The 19,166-nt window shown below is 40.5% G+C and overlaps 1 protein-coding gene across 1 annotated transcript in view; it reads left to right on the forward strand.

Annotated features, from left to right (window-relative positions):
- The first annotated feature begins 259 nt into the window (after positions 1-259).
- PAXBP1 (PAX3 and PAX7 binding protein 1) overlaps positions 260-19,166 on the forward strand; it is a 49,648-nt gene continuing 30,741 nt past the window's right edge. Inside the window, exons 1-7 of the mRNA XM_074996859.1 lie at positions 260-727; positions 1,859-1,987; positions 4,055-4,231; positions 6,935-7,156; positions 7,533-7,636; positions 10,065-10,285; positions 11,221-11,410. Of these exons, the coding sequence (XP_074852960.1) occupies positions 334-727; positions 1,859-1,987; positions 4,055-4,231; positions 6,935-7,156; positions 7,533-7,636; positions 10,065-10,285; positions 11,221-11,410 (1,437 nt within the window). The 5' untranslated portion in view covers positions 260-333. The remainder of the gene's footprint in view (positions 728-1,858; positions 1,988-4,054; positions 4,232-6,934; positions 7,157-7,532; positions 7,637-10,064; positions 10,286-11,220; positions 11,411-19,166) is intronic.

Below are 19,166 nucleotides of genomic sequence, written 5' to 3' on the forward strand. Positions count from 1 at the left end.
GGTAATGGAACCGCGGCCGCGCCTGCAGTCACGTGTTCGGCCTGTCCCTGGGTTCCACCCCTCGCACAAGATGGCGGCGGCCCAGCAGCCGCGAGCGGGCTTTCTAGGCGCTCGACCTCTATGGTTGCGTGAGGCACGCTAGCCCGGCGCGGCGCTCTATGGTACAGCGAGCGGTCCTTCCCCTGAGCGGCTGGCGGAGGTGCTGGGCGGGCCGGCAGGTGGCGCTGTGGCTCCCCGGTTATCATGCTCCCGGGAGGGGGAGCCGGGGCTGGGCCGCGGCGCGCTACGGCTGTGCGAGGCTCGGGGCTGCGCGGTGCCGGGCCCGGCGGGGGGATGTTCCGCAAGGCGCGGCGGGTGAACGTGCGGAAGCGGAACGACTCGGAGGAGGAGGACGAGGAGCGGGACGAGGAGCCGCAGGAGCCGCTGGTGGGGGCGGACGGGCCCGTGGAGGCCGCCATGGCCCCGGCTGCCCCGCTCCTGCCGCTCCCCACCGGCTGCGTCCCCCTCGTTCCCGCCCTGACGGGCTACGGGGTGGGCAGCGGCCTAGGCCTGGGCCTCGGGCCTGGCTTGGCCGCGCCTCCGCCGCCTCCCACCCCGCCGCAGCCACAGCAGCAACTGCAGGGGAACGGGCTGCCGGGGGCCGGGCGGGCCAAGGAGAGGAAGCGGCTGCGGGAGAACAAAGAGGCGCCACGGGCCAGTCTGCTCAGCTTCCAGGACGAGGAGGAGGGTGAGCGGGGCCGGGCAGCGCTGGGCGGGCCCTTGGCTGCGCGTAGCCGGCCCCGGGAGGCCCCTCGTGGCTCGTACTCGGCTCTGGCAGCGCTGCACGCGGGGAAAGCGGTGCGAGCGGCGCGGGGCCTGCGGGATTACTGCGGCCAGGCCGGGCAGGCTCCCGTGCTGTGCTGGGGCCGCGGGTGGCACTGAACTTTACCTACGGTTTGTGTTAGGGCAAAATGCTGTCTTGAACGTTACGTCCAGTAAAGACCTGGTGGAAAGGAAACGTAGCATATGAAGGGGAGGGGGCGGTCGCAGTGAGTCTCATGATGTTCAGCTAATAAAAACGAATGCTACGGTGTCTTCAATTTTTTATTTAAAAATTATACCGAAAATGCTTGTCAAGGTTTTCTTGTTTGCCTTCTGTTTTTGAACCTTTAAGATGCAATGTGGGGGACTTATCTTTATGCTTTACTCTGCAACCAGGTTAGCCAGGAATATTTTTCTGTTAAAATGAAAGATGAGATTGTCATGTATCGTTAATGAGAAGTCCTGTGGCCCCTTATAGACTAACAGATTTATTGGAGCATAAGCTTTCATGGGCAAAGCCCCACTTCCTTGGATGCATGATGATGCTTGATGTATCTGAAGAAGTAGGTCTGTCCCAGGAAAGCTCATCGCAAAATAAATCATTTTGTTAGTCTTTAAAGTGCTGTGTGACTGCTGTTTTGTTTTGCTAGAAAACAGACTAACACAACTACCTTTCTGTTACTGTCCAAGTAATCTGTTAGTCTGTAAGGGGACACAGAACTTCTCATTGTTTTTGCAGGTACAGACTAACACTGCTATCCCCCTGAAACCTGTTATCATGTATTGCTGTGATTCCAGGAGCTCTGGCTATAAGAAAAACACCTATCATCATAAAGCTTATGGTAACATAAGTTCACAGCCCTGAAAACATACACAGTTGCAGCGCGTACTTGTCTAAATTTTGGAATTTAGATGTGGGATACTTTTGCTACTAACTCTTCTATGAAGTTGTGCTGTGCACTCTACATGGAATAAACTTGACAGATCGTAAATATTTTTGTTAATTGTAACTGGGCAACCTCAGGTCACTTAATGTTTTTTATTTTCTTTATTAAAGAAACTGAAGAAGTTTTTAAAGTGAAAAAATCAAGTTATAGCAAAAAGATAGTGAAACTACTGAAGAAAGAATACAAAGAAGATCTTGAAAAATCAAAGGTTAAAACGGAGGTCAATTCTCTATCAGATGGTAATTGCAAAATGATTAGTAATATTAACTGAAATTAAATACCATTAATAAAAATAACTTGTGTTAAATAAGTAGTGGCACTTGTATAGGAAGTCTGAGCATTTTAATGTTTTGAGTGTTTTATAGAGTCAGAATTGTCTGTGTAAGCATGAAAATAATATTCATAAACACCTTTTTGGCAAAGATGTACACTTACTAGGAAGCTACACAGTGAATCCTTATTAGAGGTGGGATTAAAACTAAGTGTTTCTGTACTCCCAAAATGATGACTTAACAATGAGCATGGGGAGGTGAGGCATATATTGAGATGACAACAGGCTGGAGGAAGGGTTAGGCAAAATGCTGTCCAACTTTAAGTTAAAACTCCTTAGAAGTTTGAATGGAACCTAGGGTTCCTGAGTTTTACTATATCTACTCTCAGCTAATAACTGATGTCTACTGGCAAAGTGTGTGCTTCATCTCTCTCTAATACCATGGTGTCCAACCAGTTCTGAAGCAGTAGCCACACTATTCTGAAAATAAATATATTGTTCAAGCCAACTAGCCATGCTCAGTGGCTAAATAGCCACTCGTGGCTAGTGTCGTTGGTCACCACTGCCGTAATAGCTGGCACATGGAGGATGGCAACCTACCATTGCTATCAGTTACTGTTCACTTAGGTGGGAGAGGTCTGTGATGTGAAAGTTCATGTCCTGCTGATGAATTGTGTTGCTTAGTATGGTTTCATATGACAGAATTTTTATTTTTTCAGTTTACTATTTTTTTAAAAAGTAGGAAATTATGAATTAAAAAATCCCTTTAAAGGGATTTATGAAGGGATTATTTATGAAGTCAAGCACTCAAAAATGAGTGCCAGAATGAAGGTTGCTAGAACAATCTTCATTTGGCCGCTGTGTGTATGTTATGATAGTTTTAATTTTGTAATTAAATACTAACTCCCCTCCCTCCCAGCCCCCTGGGATCCCTGTCTTGCTTTGTGCACAATAAATTTGTTGCTCAGGGAGTCAATTATGATTGTGTAGGTAATAAGTCTGTTGTCTTTGGGCCCTCCGCTTAACTAGTGGTAGAAAATGGAGTGGGGTATGCTATTTGCAGGACCTTGGGCAAGCCTAGATCTGCTTGTCCCAAGGTGGGACATAGTGAATGTGGCAGATGCAAGGAGAAAGATTACTTGGTTGAATTGAACTGCAAAGAACTGGGTTCCATCCCAGCCTCTGCCATAAGGTACCTGTGTGGTGTTGGGGCAAGTCACCTAAACCTGACTTTCCACAAATGACTATGGCAACGTTCCTAATTTTCTTGGTGCTCATCTTGAGAAGTTGGGGTTGGATTTGCAGAAATGTTGAGTGCACTCACATGCAACTAAGTCCATGAGAGATCAGTGCTCTCAATAAAGAACTATGAAATGTTAAATTTTCTGAAATTCAGCCCATAGGCATCTCCCGTTGGGCACCCAAAATCAGTGTGCATTTCTGACAATGCCTTTGGGCCTGTTTGTAGAATGGAAGTAAGGTTGGGTTACCTCACAAGAGTGTAGTGAATATGAATGTATGTTTATGAAGCACTCAGTGAGTGAGTGCCATTGAAAAGTCTCTGTTGAAATTCATAGTTGTCTTCAAAGCAATGTTTGAGTGATGTGCAGTAAATCAGGTCTGGGGCCACACAATAATTTATGAGAATAAATATTTGTTCATTCACTGGGTATTGTACATCTTGGGCAGTTAGTGAGGCAAGGTTCCTGTGCCGCCCCCCCACCCCCCCCAAAAAAAAATCTGGCATTTCCTGACTCTCAAATGCTTGACTTAATGATGTCTTGAGTGCATTAGTCTTCGTTTCTGAGAGTGGTCAAACTGTTTAGTGTGTATTTGAGAAAATTGCCATGCTTGAATTGAAGCCACAACATGTGGTGTTCCACTTTTAAGTTCAGTAGTTAAAAATTAATATGATTGTAGCTTGCTTTTGATTGCTGGCGTAAACTTAAAGAATGCATATGTGGTCGTATTCTTTAAAAGTGTTTTTAAAAAAAAATCAAAAAAAGAAACTGAAATGTATGCTTTTCCTTTAAAGCTGAACAGCCCATAGAGAAAACAGGACAGGTTAAGGATGCAAACCAAGAAGATGGTACTGCAAACAGTGAACAAGGTGAAGAAGAGATGGAAGTTGAAAGTGAAAAGGAAGAAGAAAAGCCTAAAACTGGGGGAGCTTTTTCAAGCGCTTTATCGTCTCTGAATGTTCTTCGTCCAGGTTTGCAGTTTATAGTAGATTTAGTGTGGTGGGTTTGGAAACGTCTCTACCACTTGGAATGTCAGCAGTATGGTCTCTGCCTGCGCGCACTCAGCACCTTTTATACTCTCGACTAATAGAGACTAGAAGGCTGTGTCTACGCTAGCTCCCAACTTCGAAGGGAGCACGGTAAGTGGGGTGTTGGGAGATTACCAATGAAGTGCTGCGGTGCATATGCCCCACTTCATTAAGCTAATTCTCCCCAGCTGCCACTTCAAAGTGACAAACTTCCAAGTGCCGGCTTTTGAGGAGTAAAGGGACACGCAAGCCAGCACTTGGAAGTTTGTCACTTTGAAGTGGCAGCTGGGGAGAATTAGCTTAATGAAGTGGTGCATATGCACCGCAGCACTTCATTGGTAATCTCCCAACACCCTACTTACCGTGCTCCCTTCGAAGTTGGGAGCTAGTGTAGACACAGCTGAAATGAAAGTAAATAGAACTGTCTACTTTCCAAAGTTTATCCATATTCTTCTGGTCCTGTGGAAGAATGTAATTACATAATATTTTAGAAAAACTGTGAAAAGTGAACTGATTACTTAAAGAGCTAAAATAGGACTCTTTTAATTACCACAATATCAAATAGAATTTTATACATGTATAGGCAGTAAAAAAAGCAGTGTTCCAGGACAACTGTTTACTGCTACTCTCCTTTGTACTGAATGGCAGTCCATGGCTAATGAGAGCTGTGATTGCCTAATATCGGAGGAGGCACAGGTAAATAAAAGAGGTTGGGGTCATCTAGAGACTAACCCTGGCATACCAGATCTGGCCCATGGGCTGCTGTTTGCCCGCTCTTGTCTTTGTGCTGTATGTTGAAAACAAAGGCTATAACAAAATGTTTGTTTTTTTTTAAATATTTATGTGAATTCCTTCAGGGACCATGTTCTTGGGATAAAATCTTAGAATAAATCGAAATAAAGCATCTTTCAATCTTACGAAAATTGAATCTTTAAGAAAACTAAATATCTCTTTTACTTACAGTATTTGGATTTTTTCCTCAACCTCTGGAATATTGACTGCTCTCAAAATCCATCTCTGTTTTTTGATAATCTGGTAATTCAAGTAACTTAACTTGTGATGCAGGTTGGCATGATCCTTAATTTAGACCCCCAAAAATGTTTTTACGCTTTTGACTGCCTATTTGAGTGTCTTGAATACTGTTAATTTTTTATTCTATTCAATCAAGTTTTGTTGAGACCATAGGAGCCAGAGAAATCAATTTAAAATATTCTTTATGGATTTAATAGCTAACTGACTTACACATAAGGACACTCTTTGTCTGGGGAGCAGGATTGTTGGCTCCATGCACATAATCCACAGACAAACATGATATTGAAGGGCTCAACCTTAAACATGAAGTAAAGGAGAAAGATCTTTTATACTTGTATCTAGTTGGGGGGGAACTCTTCAGTCAATGCACCAGAATAATTTTGCTTTGATTTTAGAAGAAATAGCAAACTGATACAGTGGGTACACTTAAGATAACTTAGTGTCTAAATATATTACTGGTTCTAGCGTATTCCTCATTTTAAGTGAAGGGACTATCTTAATCTGTAATCTTGACAACTGGAGGAATTAGTACTTTAATTATTTTTACTGAAAAGAGGTGGCTGAACTTTCCGGACAAAAACTCTTCCTTAAAATACTGTAACTTAAGTACTTACAGAAAACAAAGACTGCTCTTAAAGAGTTTTCAGTCATGTCTGACTTCTTGTTTTCCTTATTCACCCATCTTTTCCTTCCTATCTTTGTCCTACTTATCACATTCTATGATGATCTCACTTTTTTAAGGGACTAACTTACTTAGACTTAGGTCCGCCTGTGCATCTGGGCACATTGGGCAACAAGTGTCTTGAGCAAAATGCATGAAGAGCTGGGAGCAGCAGCAGGGCACGGGAGGGGGGATCCAGTCACTGCACCACTCCAGACTCCATTAAGAAGCTACCCTTTCTCTGGGAGCACTTCCTTAGGGGGACTTCTCTCGCATGAACTCAGTCAACCTTCCCTGCTATGTGAGTCAAGGGAAGCAGAGCTGGAATGCCATTGCTGCTTCTGTTGGGAGAAGGATGCTAACCAGGACTTCCTGCTCCATACCAATGAGGGAGGCAGAACAGGACCTCCTGTTGGAATGGGTCCAGACTCTGAGGTCCCAATCTTGTTTAGCAGTACTGTAGTACAAATAATAGAATTCTAGACTGAGAAATCTTAGATTGCTTTTTTATTATAAGGTTAGTACCATTTTGGCTCCCTTAGTAATAAGGAAAACATACGCAAGGAAGAAGAGCTGCAACAAACAATAGCTGCAACAAACAATAGCTTGTGGCTGTGGAATATCTTTCAGGGCTTGCCTATCAGACTAGTTTTGCTTTGTATTCTTTCCTCCTAGTTTTCTGAACAGAGAGGGAAAAATAATTGCCCTTTATGTCCCTGGAATGTATTTAAAAAGGCCTAAAACACACACACACACTTGGTGGAAAGAAGGAGAGGAAGAGTGCTTAAGTCACTGAATGAATTTTCTGTTTGATTCATACGTTTCTGTTTCTGAGGTTATGCGTCTGCGGTACCATTATTTTCAGCTGGTGTGGCAGTAGACAAATAGCAAAGAGTCATACTGAGTTTGGATGCAGTGGTTGGCTGTTTAAACTTGTAAATATGTGTTTCCAGGAGAAATCCCAGATGCTGCTTTTATTCATGCCGCTAGAAAAAAGCGTCAAATGGCTCGAGAACTTGGGGACTTTACACCTATCGATAATGAACCGGGCAAAGGCCGCCTTGTTCGCGAAGATGAAAATGATGCCAGTGATGATGAAGATGATGATGAGAAGAGAAGAATCGTGTTTTCAGTGAAGGAAAAATCCCAGAGGCAAAAGATTGCAGAGGAAATAGGTAAATGTTTTTTTGGGAGAATGGTAGTATATTTAATAAATATAGAAACTATTTTTGTTGTAGGTTATTCACCCTGACCTTTATAAGTTCTTAAAATGTTCTCCACGGTAAGTATAAGCTAATTAAAATTATGCTTGTTAAATGCACAAATGTAATGTTACATTATTCTTTTGTTTACTAGCTAATGTGTAAAATGAATGTACAATGGATCGTCTAGTTATTGAAGATTAGCAAGGTTTTACTACATAGGCATGTAATAAGGATTAGAAGATGTTTTTACTTACTGGTTACATAATTCATATGAATTTGGAATAAAATACTCTCGGTATAAATTCATTATGTGCATTTATCTTATCTGTTTTCTTTGTGTACTCAGGTATTGAGGGAAGTGATGACGAAGCTCTTGTAGCTGGGGAACAGGATGAAGAACTCAGTCGATGGGAACAGGAACAGATACGAAAAGGAATTAACATACCTCAGGCATGTATTCAATTAGTTCAAAGATGCTATATTCTTTTGGAAAAGATACAAGATTTTTAGCTATTCAAAACATAAATTGGCTAAAATGTCCCCAAGCGCTAAATTGCGTTATGCTGGTTGGTATAATTTGATCTGATGAGAGTAATGGTGTAACTTTAATTTTTCACGTTATCTTGCTCCTGCTTTCCATCCATTGCAGAAGGTGAATGAGCATTATGGTAGTATTGATCAGCACTTTCTGGCTAATTACCTGGCATAAGTAATGACACTCTGAAGTTAGCTTTGTTTTCTATTCTTCTTGTCCAGAAGTTGTTAGTCATGCATGCGTGTCCTGATGCTGCTGCCACTGAAGTCATTGGCAAAGCTCCCACTGATTTCAGTAGGAGCAATATTGAGTCCCTGTCAGCAAGTCATTATGGCTGTTTCTACACATGCCGCTTAGAATGCCACTTTCAGAGCAAATAAACAGTCCAAAATATGCTAATGAGGTGTGGATGCAAATTCCTGGTGCCTCATTAGCATAAGGTGGCGTGATTGGAGTCCAAAAGACATTCTCCCAGACTCCAAAACAATGTGTAGAAGCACGGCCCCCAGGGGGTCTTCTGGAAGGAAGTCCTTCTTCCAGAGGCTCTGTCTAAGGGGCCTCTGGGAGGAGGGCTTCCTTCTGGAAGACACCCCCTTCCCCCACCCAGGGGCTGCGCTTCTGCATGTTGTTTTGAAGTTTGGAAGAACATCTTCTGGACTCCAAATCACATGACCTTATGCCAATGAGGCACCAGGAATTTGTATCTGTACCTCATTAGCATATTTCAGGCTGTTTCTTCGAAAGTGGCGTGTGTAGAAACAGCCCCTGAGAAAATTTAAAGGCTTGGTGATCATACATGTTCATCGCAGATGCACTGTTTTCTGAGTCTAGTTGTGACTAGAGCTAGGGGAAATGTTTTGGCTAAAAAATGCAGATTTATATCAAATGGAAAAAAATTCTTTCATATCAGATTTACAACTCTTGGTGGAGGTATGGGACTAAAAAAACCTCAATCTAAACATTTAATATTGACCTTTTAAAACAAAACATTTTGATTTTTTTTATTCAGATTTTCATTTTAAAATATACTATTTTTTTTTAAACTAAATTTCCTTTTGAATTGAACAAAAACAGTGTGACTCTTTTTTTTTTTTTATAAGGTCAGCAAACTTATTTATCTAGCTCTTTCTGTGATCTCTTTGGAAGACTCAGTACCTTTTTAGGATCATACCTTGTGGTAGCTTCAATTAGTGGTCTTCCAGCAGTATTTAAGTAGCTGGCCCTGTATTACAAGGTGACACTAGTTGGCCTTGCAAGCTTTTTCCTAAAGTTAAAAAATGTTTGTAACAGCTTTCATGGTATGTTGTTAAGATGTGTATATAGTAGTGATTAGTATAGCCCAGGACAGTGCTTTTTACTATTTTTTTGAAATGGGGGCCATTTTGAAGTTTTCACAATGTGAGAGCCCCTTCCTTGAGGCTCTGCCTTGCTTACTCCTCTCCTCCTACCCCCATTCACTCTCTTCTACCTTCACTTATTTTCACCAGGCTGGGACAGAAGGGGATGTGGGCTCTGGGCTGTGACTGAGAGGTTTGCAGTGTGGAATAGAGCTCTGGGCTAAGCCTCGGTCAGGGTTTTGGCGTGCAGGAGAGGTGAAGGGGTGCAAGCTCTGGGAGGGAACTTGGGTGCAGGAGAAGACTCGGGGTTAGGGCAGTTTTGGGGTACAGGATGCTGGCTCTGGGAGCAGGCTAGGGCTTGGAGTGCAGGAGGGAGTATGGGGGGCTGGCTCTCAGAGGAGGCTGCAGGGAGAGGCATGGCGCCATGCTGCTCCTGGAGGGGGCCAACAAACCCCAGGGGGCACATGACTTGTAGGGCCAATACCTGTAGAGAGAGGCAGCACATCACCTTCCACTGACACAGGGCTGCACAGGCACGCTGGCCACTTCAAAGAATGGCGCAGGGCCAGGGCAGGCCTTAGTAGCAACCTTTCTAGGCCACCAAGTATTGTGATCGATTAGGGAGTCACACTTCAGGTCCATGGGAGCTGCCCCTGGCTCTGAGGCCTTGCAGTGAAGAGCACTGGCCTAGGATATTTAGTAAATGGGTGGTGCAGGCTTGGTAGAACTAGAACTCATGTCATGTAGTATGCCCAGAGCTGTTACTACAAATAATGACTATCCAAAGAAAATCCCCATGGAAGAGATTCCTTCTCTTAATTACTGTACACCATAATTCTGTGAACATATCTTGTCTCTGTTTTAATATGTCATTAGGAGGGTTTGAAAAATGATTCATTTTAGTAACTGTTGTGATTTGAATAACTATGCATATAAAACTAAATTACAATGTTTTTAAAAGGTGGAGTGTCATTAGTATTTTGAATTACATGTCTTATTTCTATAGGTTCAAGCAAGTCAGCCTACTGAAGTGAATAATCTATACTACCAGAATTCTTACCAGACAATGCCTTATGGTTCATCGTATGGCATTCCTTACACTTACGCTGCTTATGGATCATCAGAGACCAAGTCTCAAAAAACAGATAATACAGTTCCTTTCAAAACTCCCAGTAATGAGATGACTCCTGTTACTATTGATTTGGTAAAGAAACAGCTTAAAGACAGGTAGGGCAGACCATCTTTTTTAGACTTAAAAGACTTGTCCTCTAGCTTTCTATTCCCTCAGGCATCTTTTAATCTCGAGCAAATGCAGAATTTCATCACTGGAAAACGACTGACTTTGCACATCTTTTTTTTTTAAAAAAAAGGAAGATCAAAAAATTGTTCAAAAGCCTTGGATTTCTTCTGTGGAAGTGAAGCTTTTAAAAAGTGGCAGTTTGATCTCTCTGAAGACAGAGATCTGAGTTGCATCTTCTGGACACTTGAAAAAATCTTGTCAAGAATTGAAAGGAAAGTGAGCTGTTTAGCTTACGAAGTAACGTTTTTATAAAGAGTGTAGATCAGTTTTTTTTTCTTCTTGAATACACTATCTTACATCTTAGGCTGAAGTTTTTTTTATTTTTTTTGTTTTGGGGTGTGTGTGTGTTTTTTGAGAACTTACACGTTGTAATCTGCTTGTTAGGAATCAAAAACAATAAGAGATACTTAAAATGAAGAGTCCATGCTTTTCTAGTGTCTTCAAAACTGGTTTGTATGCCCCTTGTCTTAATAACTTTCCATTAGCTGAAATGACTCTAGTCAGTGCAGTATAAAAAGGCTGTATTAGAGTCTATATTTCTTGCTAGATGTAGCATAATGGTTTAGCTTTTAATTTCTTAAGGCTCAGTCTTACAAGCACCTTCGGCTCCTGTTGTATTAACAGGACTAGACTGTACTCAGCGTTTCACATTCTAGCTCATCATAACTTAAGTAACCTCCATGCTGGTAAGAACAGGAGAAGGCACTGACAAACTACAGATCATGAATGTATCTTGGAAAATATTTTCCTTATACAGATTTGATACTTCCACACACTCTCATTCTGAAAGATTTTAATACCTCAACCGTGTGCATGAAAGATTTTTTCGATGTAAATTTGTTATCTATCCATTGTCCCTCAGGTTGGACTCAATGAAAGAATTGCACAAAGCCAATCAGCAGCAACATGAGAAACATCAACAAAACCGAGAGGACTCTACCAAGGCAATTGAACGATTAGAAGGGTCTTCTGGGGGTATTGGTGAACGGTATAAATTTTTGCAAGAAATGCGAGGGTATGTCCAAGACTTGCTTGAGTGTTTCAGTGAAAAGGTAAGGATGCAAAAACATTAATCTCTTTTCAATAAAAGAAAAGTAGGGAAGCTTAGTAGGTGCCAAACACATGCCTCCTTATACTTAAAGAGAGCATACTCAACGGAAGGTTTGGTTTTAGAAGGGATGCACAAACACTTTCATCATGCTAAACTAGTAAAGACAGGTCTCATTTTTACAAAATAACAGGTCTCTATACTTCCAGTTGGAATGTAAGTGCATACTTGGCTGAAATTTGTTTTTGGAATGTTCAAGAATTTAGTTATTTTTATATTTACTCAGATATTTCCATATACACAGATTGGATGCTATGTTAGCGGATAAAGCTAGTATTCACTCTCAGTGAACTGTTAGGCTACATCTACACTAGAGGGTTTTATCGACAAAACTGGTGTTTTTTCAACAAAACCCAGGGAGCATCCAGAGTCCCAACGCATTCTGTTGACAGTAAATCGGCAGAACGCAGTGCTTTTGTCAGCAGCCTTATCCAGCTCCTTGTGAGGAATAATGCCTCTGTTAACATAGATCTGTGGACAGAGAGCCTGTCTGGACGTTCCATGGCGGGGGCGCTCTGTCTACAGACAGGGCTTCTGGGACACTGAGCAGCTCTGTCTGCTGTGCTTCCTGTTGGCCGTTTTGCCAATAGAGTGGCCGGGCATTCTGGCCACTCTATTTCAGAGCAGATCCCTCTTGGGATCCGTTTGCCAATTTGGCCGTGATCTGTTGACAGTAGTTTTGTTGGAAAATATCTTCTGATAGTTCTGTTGACTGATCACTCGAATCTAGACATAGCTACAGATTGCATCTCAACCTTACCTCAGTGGAACACTAAATGCTTTCAGTAAAGTCAGTGATTGACACATAATACGTTTCTGCTTTTGCTATAAATTTTCTACTAGTAAACAGCTTAAAATATTTGGCAGTGTTTAGGTCTCTGTTTGGCTGGAAAAAGTTTCACAATTGTTTTAGTTAGCTAAAGATTTTAGAAGTTTTATAGGGTTTTGGGTGTTTTTAGACTATTTGTTGTATACTTCTAACTTGGAAGAATTAATTTTATCTTCCATTTAAGATAGTGGAAATATCCTTTATACTTCTGTAAACATTAAGATTAATAATTTGTATGGAAATTTAATCTTTACTGTAGTTAAATTCATTAAAAAGATCAGGTGCTAACGATCTTATGGGTCTGTGTACATTACACAAGTGAATTGTGATAGAGGGGAGAGCCTAGATGCAGCTTTTATCGCTCTTTTCCTTAAAGTGATGTCCATTTTATATGTAATAGAAAACTGTTTATTACAGAGATTTAGGTAAGCCAGTAGAACTGGCTATTTAGGAAGAAGAAAGGTGGTAGCATTCTTTATATCTGAAGGCTTCTCTTCACATCTGCTAAACATTCAGATTGATAAAGCAGTTGATTCTTACTGTATTGATATTAGCTGCTTTCTGTTGCTGGTAGAGCTCTTTAGAAAATCCCCCATCTGTACTGTGAATCTCCCCAGCTATGTGTCAACCTGAATAGCTCTGAACAACTTCTGTGTAAGCACTTAATACACTTGAGAACTCTCTTACTTCTTTCTGAATGGAACAAAGCCAGTTGAGACCTCATCATCTAATCTTTTTAATATTATCACACAAACCAATGATCAACTAGTGAGGATAAAACAAACTAGAGGGACTAAGTAACTTCCTTGGCTCTCAAAACTGAGGTGTGTGTGGAAGGTAGACTTTTTTTTTTCTTCATTTGATCCACAAACCCTACTAAATGCTGCTTCACTGAAAAAAACACATTTTTGAACCTGTAGCATTGGAGCTAACTATAGATAATGAAGGTGACAGCTTATTACTGCCTCATTTGTTGTGTCTAAAGTAAAATCCAGATAAAATACAAACTTGACTTCTCTTCTCAGACCTTATCTGTAGTAAAAATTACACCAGTTTAAAGGTGTGATTTTTTTCCTTTTCTTTTTTAAGTTTTTTGTTAAGTAACTGCAAAGTGCAGTGTGGACATCGTGTTTTAAAGCAGATTTATTTAAAACATATTCCTGGTGGTTTGCAGTTTAAATCAGTCTTACAAATTGCACCTTCTTCACCTTCAGTTCTGAATATATACAAGACCTTAGCCTGGTCTGCGCTAAAAAACTGACTGACAGGTAATGGACCAAAAGTGGTTCTGGTACTATAACAATTCAGTTCTTTTTAACATTAATTTGGGGGTTCTTTTGCATGTAATTATTTGGCAAAAACGGATCAGTTTCTTGCAATAGCTGGAGGTACTTGAGACCTGAATTTTAAATCGGTACCTTTGTCATTGTCTGCTCTCATCTCTCTGGATGTTCTGTAGTTGACTTGTTGGGAGGGAAGCCTTAACTTTAAAATTTGCCAAACCCTGCAGCTATATAAGCAATGCTTTCAGTAAGTTACCAAAAATTACTTGTAAACTAAGTCCTTGATTCTACAGTTGACTGAACCCAAGCATATTCTAGCATCCATGCAGAGCGATTTTGGCTTCAGTTGGAGTCCAGAGGGATACACACATAGTGAGATGTAAATATGGGGCCTAATACAGACAGTTTGACTGATCTTTAAATGCAAAGGAAATCTTAAGTATTTGAAAGGTTCTGTGTATTCTCTAATTATATGGCCACAGATTTTGCCCTAGTATCCACCCTTTAAAAAACAAAAAACTAATGTGTTACTTCTAAGACTGGAAGCCCATCATAAAATATAACCGTGAGGCATCATACAATAATAGAGGAGCAGTCACACATCAGAATTTTCATATTGGGTTGTTAGAACTTCTTTCATTTTATTTAAATGAAATTGCAGCAATAGAATTTCCAGTTTGAATCTGGAGATGCAGAATTTAGATTCAGATTGTTCTAGGCCTGAGGTATCTTATGTTAGCTTAAATTTATTGTACACATCAGTCTTTTTACCACCCTACTGTATAAACTTCACAGAATATACTACTGACACACATTATTCTAGAACGCTACAGTTAGTCAGTTTTCATGTTAATGCGGGCATTACAGGGAAACTTTGCTTGGAAGACCACAGATGAGTTTGACTATGGTTTTTTTTCCAGAAGGAGATTAAGCAAAGAGTTGTAGAACATCTTGTTGTGTTGTAAACTTACTCCTGGAATAACAAGAGCATTTTAGTTGTACAAAATTGATCTTGTCTCCTATTTGTTCTTCTGCCTCCTTAATTCTCCCCATCCCCTGCACATATCTTTCCAAATTGTTTACAGGTTTTTTAGCGTATTTTAAAGTATCAAAAAATTTTAGCACTGTGTGAATGGTATTACACATCACTGAGATGCAGCTTAGGCTGTTACAAGTAGAAAACTAGAACTGTAAGGAACCTCAGGAAGTCATCAACTACAGTCCTCTGCTCTTGTGGCATGACTAGGCCCATGCATGACAGCTGTTTCTTTAAACTGTTCTTTAAAATCTCCGGTGATGGCAGTTCCACAGCTTCCCTAGGCATTTTATTCCAATGCTTAACTGCCTGAACAATTAGGAAGTTTTTCATAATGTCCAGCCTAAACCTCCTTTGCTGCAGTATAAACCCATTGCTGCTTGTCTTATCTGAGGTTGACGAGAATATATTTTTTTTCTCCCTTTTCCTTGTCATAGCCTTTCAGGTGCTTGAAAGCTGCTAGCACGTTCCCATTCAGACTAAACAAACCAAATTCTTTTCAATATTCCCTCATAGGTCATGTTCTCTAGAACTTCTAATCATTTTTTGTTGCTCCTCTTTGGGGATTCTCTAGCTTGTCCACATCTTTCCTGAAATGTGGTACCCAGAACTGGACACAGCACCCTCCCTTCCAAAACCCTCAAACCCCTGTCTGCTTCCAGGCAGCCCTCTCCCATACTGAACCTCTAATTTTTGGCCTCATGCCAGAGCCAAGGGAGAGCCACAAAATCTATAGTCTTGCCTTGCCTTGCCTTGCTTTCCCTGCCCACCCCTAAGTGGTTCTGGGGTTCGTGTGCAAACAGAAAGGGGGGCACATCTTTTTCTTTGTGTGGTTTTTTTTTGTTTGTTTTTTATCTGGGGACCATGTCAGTGAGGTAGATTTTTTTTTTTTTTTCTCTTTTTGCTTCTCACTTGTGTGGCCCTTGACTGATTTGTGTGTGATCCCGATCCCTGACCTCCCAAAAAGTTCCCCGCTCCTGCCTTACAGTTTGACTGTGAACCACTAATAACTATTCTCTGGGAATGGTTTTTCCAACTGGTTTATATACCTGTCTCGGTTGTATTTCTTTAGTTTGTTTATGATAAGGTCATGCAAGACCATATCAAAGCCTTAGTAAATTCAAGATATACTATATCTGCAGCTTCATCTCTGTCCACAAGGCTTATTAACCTGTCATAGAAAGCTATCAGGCTGGTTTGATGTGATTTGTCCTTGACAAATCCGTGATAATTCTCACTTATCACATTATCTTGTAGATGTTTGCTAATTGCTTAATTATTTGCTCCATTTTTCAAGGTATTGAAGTTGACCAGACTGGTCTAAAATTCCCAGGCTGTCTTTATTTTCCCTTTATAGATTAGTACTGTATTTGCCCCTTTCCAGTTTCCTCTCCTGGGAACCTCTCCAGTCTCAATAACTTTTCGGAAGAGGTAATGATGCAGATACCACCTCAGTCATCTCCTTGAGCATTCTAGGATGTATTTCATCAGGCCCTCTGCCCTGAGGGTATCTAACTTGCCAAATAATTTTTAATTGATTGTTTCCCTATTTTAGTCTTCCCTCTTACTTTATTTCACTGGCATTCACTATGTAGACAAATACATAGTGGGTGGGTGGTTGGTTGGTTGGTCAATCCCGCCATGAGTTCAGAGGACTGGACTTGACTTGATCCCTTCCAGTCCTATAATTCTAAATTAGACATTCAGTTTCTACTAATATTTTTCAGTGAAAACTGAAATAAAATGTCATTTAGCACTTCTTCGGTTTCCACATTTTTTGTTGTTTCACTCATTGAGTTATATCTTTGATTTCGTCTTGTTTGTAGAAATATATTCTTGCTATCATTTATGCCTATAGTTAGTTTTAATGTCATGTTTGTGCTATGACCTTTCTAATTTTGTCCCTACATATTTATTGGTTTATATTAATCCTTAGTAATTTGACCTAGTTTCCACTGTTTATAGGACTCTTGAGTTTCAAATCCTGATGAAGTGACTGGTAAGGGCCAAATCCTGCATTGTCTTCCATGGATAATTCCATTGATCTTTTGCCAAAACCACTTGTTTAACTATTGCTTACATAGCTAAAAGTTTGTAGAATTATGCCCTAATATTATTTTGGTTTTAAACACAGGGGCTGGGTCTACACTTGCCCCCAACTTCGAAGGGGGGCTGAAAATCAGGGTGATGGGAGATTACTAATGAAGTGCTGCAGTGAATATGCAGCATTTCATTAGGCTAATTCTCCCCCAGCAGCAACTTCCCATTACCCTGATTACCATGCCCCCTTCCAAGTTGAAGGCAAGTGTAGACAAGCCCAGGGAGAATTCTAGGCAGAATATAATTCCTTGTCCTGGCTAAACTTCAGATCAAGTTAACTTTTTACATTGTATGCAGTGCAGTGCTATAGGATGTGGATTGATCATAGATGATCAGAATCCTTACTGTGCATCTCATTCAGTTGATGGCATTTCCCATAGCAGATTGCCCCTCAAATGCATGCTGCCATTAGGAGTTACCTAATTTGATTTGGAGTGCCACCTGCTGTTTTGGTGTAATCCCTTCCTGCAAGAACTGAGGTGGTCCCTTATTCTAAGGCTATGTATACACTAGCCCAAGGGTTGATCTTCTGGGTTTAGATTTTGTGCATCTAGTAGGGATGTGCAAAATTGACCTTTTGGGTTGCAGTTGATCCCTGTACTCCTCATGAGACATACGGGGTAAGGGAGGTTGACAGGAGAAACTTTTCCATTGACCTTGTTCATTAGGGATGGCCAAGTAAGCAGAGCGCAGATAAGTCGATTCTAGCTGCACAGTTACTGTAGCTAGAATTCCATATCTGCAGTTGACTTATTTATCCAGTGTCAACATAGGCTAAGACTGTTGTCTTCATGCTGCTTAGTTTGTGAGTTTTTAAAGGGTCACAAAATGAGGAATGGTTTTCAGCCATACTACCACAATTAGCACAACATTGTTTTTGGCTCTCTTAGACGATAAAGCCATTGACCATAATACCTTGCTTTTATTATATTGATGCTGAGAAGATGTGGAAGGGTGAAACAGTTCGTGGACTTCATCTGTAGTTAGTTAAATTGTTTTGTAATACTAATATATTACCATAGCACGTTTTGGAAATATTTGCAGATAAAAACTGATTCAAATGGAATGAAATACTGTCCACAAACCCTCAGCACATGGGTTTTTTCTGTATTGTTTGAGAAAAGAAAAACAATTAACTAAATGATTATGGATTAAAGGATTAAATACATACTCATTTTAAAACAACTATAACAATTCAGTAGGTGGTGAGATCCATCAGGATTGATCACCAGTTACAATATTGTGAATGTAAAGAATACAAACTCCTAAACTTATTTGGGCCTCAGAAAGCATCTCTTTTTAATATATTCAAACACTTGTGCATAAGTTCAGCTTTTTCTGTTGATTTTCAGACACTAATTAGAGAGACCACTGGGGACATTTTAAACGTACTTTTTAACTATTCAGTTAAAATTTGTACAATAACTATTCACAGGAAGAAGCTATTCTCTTTATAAACGCAAACTACCGTAAAGTTAGTATTGGTACTTTACTCTTCTATTAACATTCCTGTTCGACTGCATCAGTTTTTGAAAAGGAGCCTTGTAAAGCTGAGTTCAGAATGTAACTCTAGAATATCTTTAAGCCTTTTTATATCCATTTTTAATTAGTTGAGGGAACTGTTCTGACCTGTTGGTTCTGATGTTTTAGACAAAGAATGCGAATGTTTAGTGCTGACATTTTTTCTTTTTTACCTTACTATTGAGGAAAACTTGACTTGTAGTTTCTTTGGGTACCTTCAGTCGCCAATTCAGCTAGAGTAACCCTAGTGTTAAGCTTTGTTGCTGTTGTTTTCCAAAGGCTGACAAGTTCTAGATTAGTTCACGAAACAGTTTTCTGAAGCCTTTCCTCATTTAAAAAAAAAAAAAATCTTGGATTTTAGGTACTAATAAAATGCTTGATATGGCTAATGCAAATTTTTTCTGTTCTTTGTATCTCAGAGGTAAGGAGAACTTACTGTAAGTGTGTTGATGGCAGATATTAAAATTACAGAATGTGTCCTACCAAATATACCGAGAATTATTGTCTGTTCTATTTGACAATAATAGAAGTGGTGGATTCTCCATCCCTTGAGGTTGAGTCCCGGCTGGACAAGGTCCTGGCTGGGATGACTTCATGGGGGTTGATCCTGCTTGAAGCAGGGGGCTGGACTAGATGACCTTCCGAGGTCCCTTCCAGCCCTATGATTCTGTGATTCTGTGTCCAGTTTTAATTCCTTGGTGCCTGGAACTGGGATCATGCAGTATAAACTCTGAGGCTGTGAATTTAACTTAACACAGTAAATTCTAGTTGCAGTAAAGGAACTTTACTTCTGAACTAATTGTGTAACAGAAATACATTAGTCACTGATTAAAATGTAGCAGATTGTCACAGACTTAAACTCTAGCCCTGCAAAGATTTACCTAAGTACATTGCTTTCCTGATATGACTGGTACCACTGAAGTGAAAATTA

This window comes from Carettochelys insculpta, chromosome 1 (assembly GCF_033958435.1).
Source record: "Carettochelys insculpta isolate YL-2023 chromosome 1, ASM3395843v1, whole genome shotgun sequence".
Lineage (NCBI taxonomy): Eukaryota > Metazoa > Chordata > Testudines > Carettochelyidae > Carettochelys > Carettochelys insculpta.